The 12,532-nt window shown below is 38.8% G+C and overlaps 1 protein-coding gene across 3 annotated transcripts in view; it reads left to right on the top strand.

Annotated features, from left to right (window-relative positions):
- Positions 1-11,690, top strand: part of LAMA2 (laminin, alpha 2) — a 705,371-nt gene extending 693,681 nt beyond the window's left edge. For 2 of the 3 annotated variants that reach the window (XM_010834646.1, XM_010834644.1), the window contains 6 exons: positions 1-36; positions 2,294-2,449; positions 3,905-4,058; positions 6,521-6,651; positions 9,158-9,380; positions 11,320-11,690. In XM_010834646.1, the coding sequence (XP_010832948.1) occupies positions 1-36; positions 2,294-2,449; positions 3,905-4,058; positions 6,521-6,651; positions 9,158-9,380; positions 11,320-11,477 (858 nt within the window). In that variant the 3' untranslated portion in view covers positions 11,478-11,690. The remainder of the gene's footprint in view (positions 37-2,293; positions 2,450-3,904; positions 4,059-6,520; positions 6,652-9,157; positions 9,381-11,319) is intronic. The other variant, XM_010834645.1, reaches the window with a different exon arrangement.
- Positions 11,691-12,532: the final 842 nt, after the last annotated feature.

Genomic DNA, 12,532 nt, shown 5'->3' with positions numbered 1-12,532 from the left:
ATCCCCACCAAAATCAATGATGGCCAGTGGCACAAGGTAATAGTCCCAGGATGTCAGCAGTGCCCTACAACGGGGTTACTGGGGGGCAACCATCAGCGTGCCCCTGGCCCCAGGACTGTTTTGCAGTGCAGACACTGACTCTGGGGCTACTGAAATGTGGCAGGGGCTAAAAATACAGCAAGCGCCATATACAACTGCCCAACCTAGGAAAATGGGGTCAGACCTGGATAGGTTTATAGTTGAACACTTGTGTGCCTCATCATGGTACCACAAGATTCCATCATTGTTATACAGCTGTGGTTCCCAAACATCTGTCCACAAACTAGGGCCAGGCAATTGAAGACATTCCCAATACGCTAAGTATTACCACTTAGAGAAGGAAATGGCAACCCAATCCAGTATTCTTGCCTGGAAAATTCCATGGACAGAGGAGCCTGGTGGGCTATAGTCCATGGGGTCACAAAGAGTCAGACAGGACTGAGCAGGCATGCATGCAAGTATTATTATGGGACAATGGAATGTGTTGATCATGAAGCTCTATGTATTCAATGTAAAGGAATAATATTTATTCTGAAATTCTATTTTCCCATTTTTAAGGGGCCAAAATGGCCTCTCTTTTATGAAATAATATTTGACCAACTCAAAAGCTGGCAACACTAAAATGGGCCTTAAAGCTCCCTTCTCCTGCTCTCCCACCCCCTACAGGTCTGAGCACACTAAGAGTCTAAGAATCTGCTACACTGTGTTTAAAGTCCTCTAGGGTATCATTTCCACCAACAGTCATTTGGAACAACTTTTTAAATGTTGGCCTTACACCCAGAAGCTGGTACTGTTATGGGCACAGAAGGCTCATTTGCCAGCTTACTGTCCTCTTTGGCATGACTGCAAGTAGATAATATACTGCCTGATTAAAACAAAACTCACTCAGAATTTGTCTCTGCACCTGTTGTAGCCTATTAAGAAAAGCTTCCCTAGGTGGACCAATTAAATTTTTAGAGTAAGATATTATTAGCTATTGGAATTTGCATATTAACATCCTTGAACTTGTCATATATAGAAAGCTAAGGAACCTGGAAAAAAATGATATAAACTCAAAGTCAACTAATTTGTTATCTAGAAATAAGACATTTTCTAGGGAGCTTATGACTAGCAAATATTTTATGCAGGAGCTCTATTACAGTTTATTCTAATCTCCGGCTAATAGAATAATAAATATGATACTTGAGAAAGAGACATATTGTCAGGCCACAATGAGGCTGGGATTAAGAAAGATAGTTTAAATACTCTAAGTAGCCAAATGAAGGAGGGGTTTTATCCTTGAGGGTTTTTTAAAAATCATTTCCGAAGCCAGCATAGATAAGTATAAAATAAGGTCTTCAATTACTCTAATCCTGATGTAGATCTGTTTTTAAACCATTGTTGTCCTCCAGCATTTCACAAGGTTGCTGCTGCTACTGCTGCTAAGTCGCTTCAGTCGTGTCCGACTCTGTGCGACCCCATAGACGGCAGCCCACCAGGCTCCCCCGTCCCTGGGATTCTCCAGGCAAGAACACCAGAGTGGGTTGCCATTTCCTTCTCCAATGCATGAAAGGGAAAAGTGAAAGTGAAGTCGCTCAGTCATGTCTGACTCTTAGCGACCCCATGGACATACTCCTTTTCCTAAATTCAGACTCAGGGATTTTATGCTCAAGCTAGTCTTCACACCATTTGCTTCACTCTGCCCCAGAAGATAAGTCACTTCACTGCTATAATTTCAGCCCCAGTCAGCTTTCCATCTTTCTCCCAACTAATCAGCTGCTGCAGAAACATCAGTGCAACTTGGACACACTGCCCTTCCTCCAATTCTGCACGAGAAGTGCCTATTAAGCAGAGGGATGTAGCGTATCTGAAATTGTGCTGGGGAGACCAGACTTTGCTCAATCAAACTAATGCACTTTTGAAATTGGACATGAATTTTGCAGCCCACTTAATTCTTGACAGGGCTCTCCACTGGCAGGTTTCCTTACAGCAAGCATACCTCTTGATGCATATGCTCACCCAGCAACTGTGGAAGAGTCTTCAATCTAAAACTCGCCCAGAAAGACTATGTACTCTTTTGGAGATGGTACTAATGGAAAACACAGACTTTGAGATATTCTTAATTGCACTTATTATTATGGGTTTAGCACATATTAGGCATTCAGTAAATTACTTCATTTTTTCCTAAGGAATAGCCTGAAAGTTCTTATGTCTTATACTCTGCATATCTGAAATTATCTGTGATTGAAATGAATGACTCCTCTTCTTTTGGTAGATTAAGATTTTGCGAGTTAAGCAAGAAGGAACTATTTATGTAGATGATGCCTCCAACAGAACAATCAGTCCTAAGAAAGCTGATATTCTGGATGTTGTGGGAATGCTGTATGTTGGTGGGCTACCCATTAACTACACTACTCGAAGAATCGGTCCAGTAAGTGTCTGATTTGTTTCATTTGTTGCCTAAATAGATGCCTGAGTCATGAATGTATTTTGAATTACTAGGTCACATTGACCCAATTATAGATGAATAGAAAGTCATCTTTCCTGAGAAGTGACAATTTTTCTAGATAGATCTATGAGAGACAATATTAAAAAACAGTGTGGACCCTGGAGCCAAACTCCCTCGGTTTGATTATGTGCTTAACTGTTTAAGTAGCTGTGTGCTCTTGAGCAAGTTACTTAATTTTTCTTTGACAAAGTCCCCTTTTATGTAAAATAGTATAATAATAATACCAAACAAACAAGGTCTCTGGAAAGATTAAATGAGGTAGTATATTAAAAGTGCTCAGAAGAATACCAAGTATCTAGAAGGTACTAAGACAACAAAAAAGATGATAATAATAATATTGATGGTACTCTTTCAGGAATAGAGATTTAGCAAATACTGAGAGATACTGTATCTATCTTGTTCAATACTGGGTTCAGAATTTAAAGTTCTCAGTTTTGTAAATCAATATTCACAATAAATTTTTCTCAGACCACGTATCCTGGTTTGCTTTGGAAAGCATTCTTTTCTTTAAAAAAGGGATTAGTGTTTTTTAAAAATGCACTACACACACGTGTGGTTCATTTCTTTGCTCAGATTAGAACATGTGATGACGTGGTTGTTCTTCATCAAAGATGGTTGTTCATGATGGTTACAATTCTCAGCGTTTAACCCCCCTTGTGGATGATCAGTATTCCTTTCCTTTCATAGCTACTGGCTATGATACCCAGGCTAATCAAAATGAGATTTTCTGAACACTCTCTTCTGAATGAGAGTGGCAAGAGTGGTTAACTTGCCTCCCTTAACCCACATGAACTATAATGAAGCAGAGTACGGCTGATTTATTTCTAGAGTCCCTAAACTTTGAACGTTTCATGCAAACTTTCAAGTTTCATGTATATGTGCATTTTCTTAGGAAAGTGTTGACTGCTTTCATTAGATTTTCATAAGGAAGAAGCACTGATCCAAACCTAATTATATTTTCAAGTAGAATTTGAACACAGACTATGAAAAAAAAATGTATATATAGTAAAAGTTAATAAACTGTCACTCGAAACATGAAATAGAAAGATACTAATTACAGGTTACAATATCCAGAGGAGGCCCAAACCTTTATCGAACCAGGGGTCCCACTAGGGATATAGTGTGCAATATTTTAGAATATCAAAACAGTCATATCCCCCAGCTAGGTGCAGCTTAGTTGAGAAGCAGGATGTGGGATTCTCTGCAGCCATGCCCTGAAGCCTTGGGTGACAGGGCTGACCCGGGGAGTCAGGGGGATGCCTCAGGTCAATCGGCTGATGATTTCTAACACAGAGCACCCTACCAGTGATTATATTCCACATAAAGGCAAACTTCTGCTAAAACCTGGTGTGTGTTTCTTGTGACCTGAACATTTAGGTGACCTATAGCATTGACGGCTGCATTAGAAATCTTCACATGGTGGAAGCGCCTGCTGATCTTGAACAGCCAACCTCCAGCTACCAAGTTGGGACGTGTTTCGCAAATGCTCAGAAAGGGACATATTTTGATGGAACAGGTTTTGCCAAAGCAGGTGAGGTGCTTCCATCTCCTTCCTGTTGAATATTAACTAGGTGCAAATGTTGACTTCTGGTTTGTGTGGGAAGATAAAAGTCCCTGGGTTCCTAAACTAGCATCCTTTATTTAAACCAGAAATAAAAACTTGTAGGAGTAATTTTTAAAAATGCCTCTTAAAGATTAATGCATCTGATTCTAACAAAAACTAATAGAATAAATAAAAGGCTATTTGGAGAGTTTATTCTATCTCCTTCCCTGGAAATCAATAACAAAAAAAAATGTAATTTTACAAAAAGGGTCATATGTTTCTATTGTATAATTATTTACTTTTCAGTTTCCCCAATCTGCCTTTCTTTCTGGAGATGAGATAGTATTTTTCTCTCTTTCTCTCTTCAATTCCTTGCATGGTTCCATTTCTTGTTCTCCCCTTACACACAGGGAAAGAAACCTTTCCCTTTTTTTTAGTATCTCCCTCTTTCCAGTGAGCATTTCTAGTCCAGATTTGGATCCCTGTCAGTGAATATACAATTTGGAAAGAAAAATATGAAATAACTTGTACATAATAACAAAAAAATCTGATATTAACATACTTTGAGATGCATTCAGTCCTATAGTTACCATAGGAACATGCATTTGTTTGCTAGGAAAAAAAAGAGTACGTAATATGTAGCAGTTAACATGGGAACAGAAGTAATTAAGATGTCATTTCTTCTTTCAAGAATATATGATTAAGATTCTTCATGCTCAGAAATCATAAGAAAACAAGTTAAAAAAAAAAAAACAAAATAACTAGAAACTGTAGAACACATACAAGCAAGGTTCTGGGGATATTTTAAAAAATGATTCAGTTGTGTTGGGAAAATCAGGAAAGGTTTTATGGAGGAATTGACATTTGAGGTTGGGTTTAAAAGATGAGTTGAAGATACATGCAAAGGTTGGAGATAGAAGAGCAGAGCTCTCCAATAAGTGGGAAACTTCCCCTCTGCAGAGCATAAAACAGAGAAACACAGGATGAGTTTAATATTGAAATGTTGGAGGTTACGTTAAACCCCAAGTTCCATGTTCTGTGAAAGCCCAAAGCTTTTCTCAAGTTTTCTGCAAATTCAGATATCTGGCATTAGCTTGGTCAGATTAGATTCAGCTTCAGACTCTGCAGTTAACATCCACAGATTGACTTGCCATCTTGTGTGGGCTCTTTGGATTCCAGATCAGACTGGACTGGAAAATTTGCCACATCCCTAGTTTCTAATAACTCCTGCTATCACCTCAACACATAGTGTAATACAAGCTGTGTAAGACTTGGGTGGTCAGAGGAGGTTACATCACTGGAAAACATACAAGTTCAATTTAAAGCCTTGACATCTTTGTCCTTAAAAGCTCTCCAGTTGCCAGTATCTGGGGGTTTTATGGCTTCTTCACTCCCCCTGTCCTCTGCTGAACTGCTTCAAGTCACTCTTCTCGTTTCCTTATTTCTTCTTTTCTAGAACAGAAACGAAATTATTCTGTTTTTCAGAACAATTCAGCTTCTTCTACCTTTTATTCTCAAAATTTGTTCTAAATCTACTTTTATTCATCCAAATCCATCAAATTTCTCAGTAGGAAAAAAAAGTATTTCATATATGAAATACAGGTGCCTCCCTTCACTGAAGATAGCTGTGGTTACACATAGCCTTTATTTTTTGCTTAATAAATATGAGACCTGGAAAAAAACTTCATGAGTTTTTCCCTAATATTTCATGCAGGTGATATAGTCTAGCCTGATCTTAATGAATCACTTTGTTTCTAAGAAGCATGTCTTAAATACTTGCTAAAAGATGAAATAAACCAATGAATCAAATATGGAAAATTATAGAGAAATGGCTTAACTTGATAAACTAGAAAAGCCTATTTATGTCCCAGAATCTTCTCCTTCAAAATTGCAGTTGCTTTCTTTATAAATAAAATGTTTGGGGATATTTGAGCCTTTTCAGATCGTTGTGGAACTATTTAGAATGCTGTAGTAAAACTTTCCGGAAAAACCATTGAAATGCATGATTTCATCCAATAGCAAGATTTCTATCAATCAGTCACACCTGGCTCTGAGATTTTCTGAGTCAATCTGAGTGCATATGCATTCACTGATTCAACAAATACATATTAAACCTCCACTCTGTGCCAGATACTTTAAGCATAGGAATAAAATGGTGAACATTATAGACAAAGTCTTTGCCCTCACAGAATTTATAGTCTAGGAAGGAAGGCAGCCAAGAAAAAAAGTATGAGGTGTCGGCCATGTGAAAGTCTAGAATGTATAGTTGTCTAACACATGAATTGAAAGCTAGTAAGACCAATGCACTATATGAATTTGAATTAACAATTCCTAAGGGAGGCCTGGCATGCTGCATTTTCATGGGGTCGCAAAGAGTCAGAGACGACTGAGCGACTGAACTGAACTGAAACTCGAATACACAACATTTTTTTTTAATCTTCATTTTACAGTTGATGGATTCAAAGTGGGATTGGACCTTCTGGTAGAATTTGAATTCCGCACAACTAGAACCACTGGAGTTCTTCTGGGAATCAGCAGCCAAAAAATGGATGGAATGGGTATTGAAATGATTGATGAAAAGGTGAGCATCACATCTGCATATTTCTGCCTCTTCATGGTATTGTTGAATACAAGTAGAAATCTCTGTTTTGAAGCATTGTTCTGTTCTTTGTTGAGAGAAGGCTAATTTTATTCTTTTCATCCTTCTGGATTACCTCAAGTGTTTTATGTTTTCAACATACTTATTCTGTGTTGTGGTTGTTCAGTCACAAAGTTGTGTCTTCACGACCCCATGGACTGCAACACACCAGGATTCCCTGTCCCTCACGATCTCTCAGAGTTTGCTCAAGTTCATGTCCATTGCATTGGTGATGCTGTCACAACCATCTCATCCTCTGTCACCCTCCTCTCCTTCTGCTTGTAGTCTTTCCCAGCATCAAGGTCTTTTCCTTTTGCATCAGGTGGCCAAAGTATTGGAGCTTCAGCATCAGTCCTTCCAATGAATATTCAGAGTTGATTTCCTGTAAGATTGACAGGTTTGATCTCCTTGCTGTCCAAGGGACTCTCAGGAGTCTTCTCCAACACCACAGTTCAAAAGCATCAATTCTGTGGTGCTCTGCCTTCTTTTTGGTCCAGCTCTCACATTCATAGATGACTACTGGAAAAGTGATGTCTTGGCTTTTTAACACACTGTCTAGGTTTGTCATAGCTTTCCTGCCAAGTAGCAGGAAAGTAATGCCATGAAGTAATGGGACCAGATGCCATGATCTTAGTTGATTTTTTTTTTTAATACTTAGTTTTAAGCCAGCTTTTCCACTCTTCTTCACCATCAAGAGGCTCTTTAATTCCTCTTCCCTTTCTGCCATTAGCATAGTATCATCTGCATATCTGGGGTTGTTGAAATTTCTCCTGGCAATCTTGATTCCAGCATGTAACTCACTCAGCCTGACATTTCTCATGAGGTGTTCTGCGTGTAAGTTAAATAGAGTGACAGTAAACAGCCTTGTCATACTCCTTTCTCGATCTAGAACCAGTCAGTTGTTCCATACAAGTTTCTAACTGATTCTTGATCTGCATACAGGTTTCTCTGGAGACAGGTAAAATGGTCTGGTATTCCCATCTCTTTAACAGTTTTCCACAATTTCTTATGATCCACATAGTCAAAGGTTTTAGCTTAGTCAGTGAAACACTCAGGAGGCAGGTCAGATGGTATGGTATTCCTGTCTTTTAGGAGTTTTCCACAGTTTGTGTCAGTTTGCTCACCATGGATAATCTAATTGTAAATTCCTTTCTTTCCCTGCCTGCCTGTGACCAGCAACCTGCAGTGATATGACTAGTTTACATGGACTTTGTGCTGCAGCACTTAGGTGAAGAGAGGAAGGCAAAATGAGAAATTTCACAAGTTTCCTATTTGATTCCTCAGCAGGAATCATACTTCATCCATGTTCACATTTCACTTCCCAAGAGGAAAAAACACATATTTATCTGAAATATGCTTTTCTTTGCTTCTTCCCTCCTTCCTCTCAGTCTTCAAACCATCCTCAAAGGCAGTTAAACAAAAAGATGCAGGAGCACAGAGACAAAACGGGGGAAAAATAAGCAACACGTAATAGTTTTGCCAGATTTTCAAAACACAGTTTCACTGCATCTTGTGGGAGTAAGCCTTACTTCTTCACGTGCTTATTATAGAACCATGGTTCCCTTCAGCTCGTCAGGGTATCAGGTTCCATCATGATCCACATGGATTTCTCACCAAGCTCTTTTTGTATGCAGAATTCCATTACTACACATTCCACTGAATATAGTAAAATCTTAACTGATATCTACATCACTGTATAGTTGACAAACTTTTTACCTATTTACTTGTACTTTTAATCTTGTTTTTAAAGCCCTTGTTTCTTTTCTTTTAGCTTGTCAAATGTTTTGCCAAATTGACTGTTTTTAATGTTTCAGTTATGTTTCTTTTCTACATCAGCTTCAAAAGAATTCTGTCCTCTCAAGTTTCAGGGACCATTCCATGTTACTAAAAACAGATTTTTCTCATTTAGACAAGAACTCCAGTCTAAGTTCTTAATTGTTAGGAATTTAACTGGCCTTCTGGCTCTAAGTCTTTGGTACCTACAACATGGATCTTGCTCCAAAATGTAATTTACGTAAGTCTCAATCCTGTATATAAAATAGATTCTGTGAAGGAAAAAATATACAATTAAAATATGAAAATCTTAAAAAAATCCTTTCAAATTAATTTATAAATCATCTTCCTAAGAACACCCACCCTCTAAAGAGATCTGCGGTGGGATTTTCCCCTATGTATACCATATCTTTTTTGTTACCTGGCCTCAAATTGTATTTCACATTTTCAGAAAGCTGAGTTATTGTCTGCTTCACACATCTTGCCTATTGCTCCCAACAATATCCACAAGCAAACAGCATAATTTGTGACTCCTGGTCATTAAATTTGTATTTTAAGTTAATATGCCTGAGTTACATTGATGTCAAACTATTGCAGCTGATGACTTTTACTTTTGAATCACCATGCTACCCTTCTAATGACACCATCTGTGACCGTTCAATGTCCTGCTTTCTAGCTCATGTTTCATGTGGACAATGGCGCCGGTCGATTCACAGCCATCTATGATGCTGGGGTCCCAGGGCACTTGTGTGATGGGCAGTGGCATAAAGTCACAGCCAACAAGATCAAATACCGCATCGAGCTGACAGTCGATGGGAACCATGTGGAAGCCCAGAGCCCAAACCGAGCATCTACATCTGCTGATACAAATGACCCTGTGTTTGTTGGCGGGTTCCCCGGTAAGTGTTGCCTACCCTCGCAAGAATTTCTTTGCTCTATTTCATTAGTGGTTTTGAACACATTTATATTCTATAAGTATGTCCAAGAATGTGTACTTAAGTCTACATGCATCCCAACTTTAGAATCTGCTCCAATAAATAACACCTTATCTGACATTTCCAGCATGTAAAATGAGCATTTTCCTTATATAAACCACATGGGACTGGACTTCTCATGATAGCCTCCAAACTTTCATTTGTGGGAAGTGGAGGCTAGAGGAAATGAATTTGGCTTATGAACAGTATGAGACATTTAACAGCAATCAGGGCCAGAAACGGTGTTCTGATTTTTTAAAAATTAATATACCAGAGGAATCATAAAATATTATGGAACTTATTTCCTTAAGTTCTGGAAATCATTGGGTTAAACATAGCTAATTTCCCCCTTAGGCTATTATAGAGTTTATATTACAAAGAAACCCAAGCAATAAATCTGCATTCAAAACTACCTCTCCAGCACATTAAATATAACATTTGAACCAGAGTTACCTAAAGTGCCCATAAACAAGAGTGCTCAACTTGATGAGAAATAAGCCAAGAGCCTCTTAATAAAATACTGTAATAACACAGACTCCTGGAATGGTCTTTCAGTATTTTGGCAAGAGGAAACTTTGTCCCGTTATATAGAGCTCCTCTCCTTAACAAACCAGCCAAAATGTATATTCAGCACCAGTTGACGAAGGAAAGATATAGAAGTCATGGGGACCAATTCTGAGCTCCTCTTTCCAAAGTTGCTCCTGGCTTTTTGAAGATACCACCTTCTGGGACTTCTCTGGCAGTTCAGTGGTTAGGACTCCACACTTGCATTACAGAAGGCACAGGTTTGATCCCTGCCCAGTTGGGGAACTAAGATCCCATATGTCATGTGGTGCCACCAAAAAAAATAATATTTTTTTTTTTGGAAGGGAAGAAAGGAAATATCTCCTTCTGATTCAGTAAGGATAAACTCCACAGTATTATGAAAGAGGTAATATACTTCTTCATTTACAGTCTACGAAATGGGGTTTTAGTTAGCACTTAGAAGCCCTGCTAAAAGAAGGGACTGTCTCCTTAATAAGAGGAAGATTTTGTGTGCACTCATAACCAACTTAACCTTTGGGGATTTATTTGTATAATAGAAATAATAAAGTGACTATTAAAAGTCCACATCCTAATTCAATATTTAAACTATTTCATCAGTTACTTTAGTTCATTAAATAAAATTTAATAATTTTAAGTCACTCCAACTTATTCCTTCAAAACCAAATTTTTTGTTTGATGTCTTCAAATGCATCATTAATTGTAGATGTCCCCATATTTCAAGGGCTTCCCAGGTGGCGCTAGTGGTAAAGAACCCTCCTGCCATGAGTTCTATCCCTAGATTGGGAATATCCCCTAGAGGAGGAAACGGCAACCCACTCTAGTGTTCTGGAGAAATTCCACAGACAGAGGAGCCTGACGGGCTACAGTCCATGGGGTCTCAAAGAGTCGGACAAGACTGAGCAAACACACTGTGTTTCATAATACATAGCTATTAAAAAAAAGTTAATGTTTTGCTACCAGTTTGTTAGCGAAGCTAAGAACAAAACCACATAACATTCTCATTGCACCTTAAGCTAACAGCTGACTTATATATGCTCTTAATATGTGCTAAGTCGCTTTAGTTGTGTCCTACTCTTTGTGACCCCATGGACTGTAGCCTACCAGGCTCCTCTGTCCATGGACTTCTCCAGATAAGAATACTGGAGTGGGTTGTCATGCCGTCTTCCAGGGGACCTTCCTGACCCAGGGCTTGAACCCAAGTCTTTTATGTCTCCTGCATTGGCAGGCAGGTTCTTTACCACTAGTGCCACCGGGGAAACTCCACTCTTATCATAGTAGCTGCATTTCAAAATTGAGCTCTCTCTGCTTCATTTTTCAGATGGCCTCAACCAGTTTGGCCTGACAACAAACATTCCTTTCCGAGGTTGCATCCGATCCCTGAAGCTTACCAAAGGCACAGGAAAGCCACTGGAGGTGAATTTTGCCAAGGCCCTGGAACTAAGGGGCGTTCAACCTGTATCATGCCCAGCCAACTAATACAGATAAGTTCAACTCCAAGAAGGGTCCTCCAAAACAACCATTATCAAGTAAAGCAAATACATTTTACTTACATATGCTATCAAAACTAATTTGTGCATGCATGTTGAATGCTTTCTATATTCCAGCGGTGCTAATTCAGATCCCAGACTGAATTTTAATTCAAGTTCTTTCTCAAGTCCATAACTATTAAACCATTTATTGCATTCTAAATAATTGCTTGTTTTGTGTGATTTTGAGGATAAAAGGCAACTGATCATAACTTGCTGTATTTGCAACATGCCCTGGAGTCATCTAGAGAAGAGCTCAGATGTAATTTGTGAAGGCAACGAATTTTTTTTTTTTAATTCTATTTTGAATGTCCCTGGTGGCTCAGTGGTAAAGAATCCACCTGCCAATGCAGGAGACCTGGGTTCAATCCTTATGTTGGGAAGATCCCCTGGAGAAAGAAAGGGCAACCCACTCTAGTATTCTTGCCTGGGAAATCCATGGACAGAGGAGCCTGGTGGGCTATAGTCCATGGGGTTACAAAGAGTTGGACACAACTTAGCAACTGACCAACAACAACAAATTAATACCTTTATCATGCTTTTCCCACATATGTCAGCTTTAGCTTTCTGTAGAAGTCACTAAAAACAGCAGTGGATTTGGTGTGTGTGATTGGGAGGGGATCAGCTCCCTACTACCTGTGTTTGTAAAAGCATTAGCAAGTAATTTCCCTGATCCAGGTTCATTGTTAGAGAGTTTAACTAGCCATGTGAATGAATACCTTTTTATGCGAAGGTAGAAAGTATAGATCAGATTCAGGCCAGAGAGCTTAATTACTTGATTTTCTTGTTTGATGATGATTTATAGGCTTTAGGGAGACACCAGAACCAAGCTCCAGAATGACAATTAAGCACACATTTGATCCTACAGTATTGAGGCTCTCGGCTCTTTAGGTTTCCAGTGATTATCACCATCTATACAATTACAGAGGAATAATGGGAAAATGCATTTTACTTATGAGGAAACAATAAACCAGACACTTAAAAGGCATACATCATTGAGTCTTT

Source organism: Bison bison, unplaced genomic scaffold, assembly GCF_000754665.1.
Source record: "Bison bison bison isolate TAMUID 2011002044 unplaced genomic scaffold, Bison_UMD1.0 scf7180017864035, whole genome shotgun sequence".
Classification (NCBI taxonomy): domain Eukaryota; kingdom Metazoa; phylum Chordata; class Mammalia; order Artiodactyla; family Bovidae; genus Bison; species Bison bison.
Note: the sequence above shows the minus strand (reverse complement) of the source record. Positions and strands in the feature narration are given on the sequence as shown.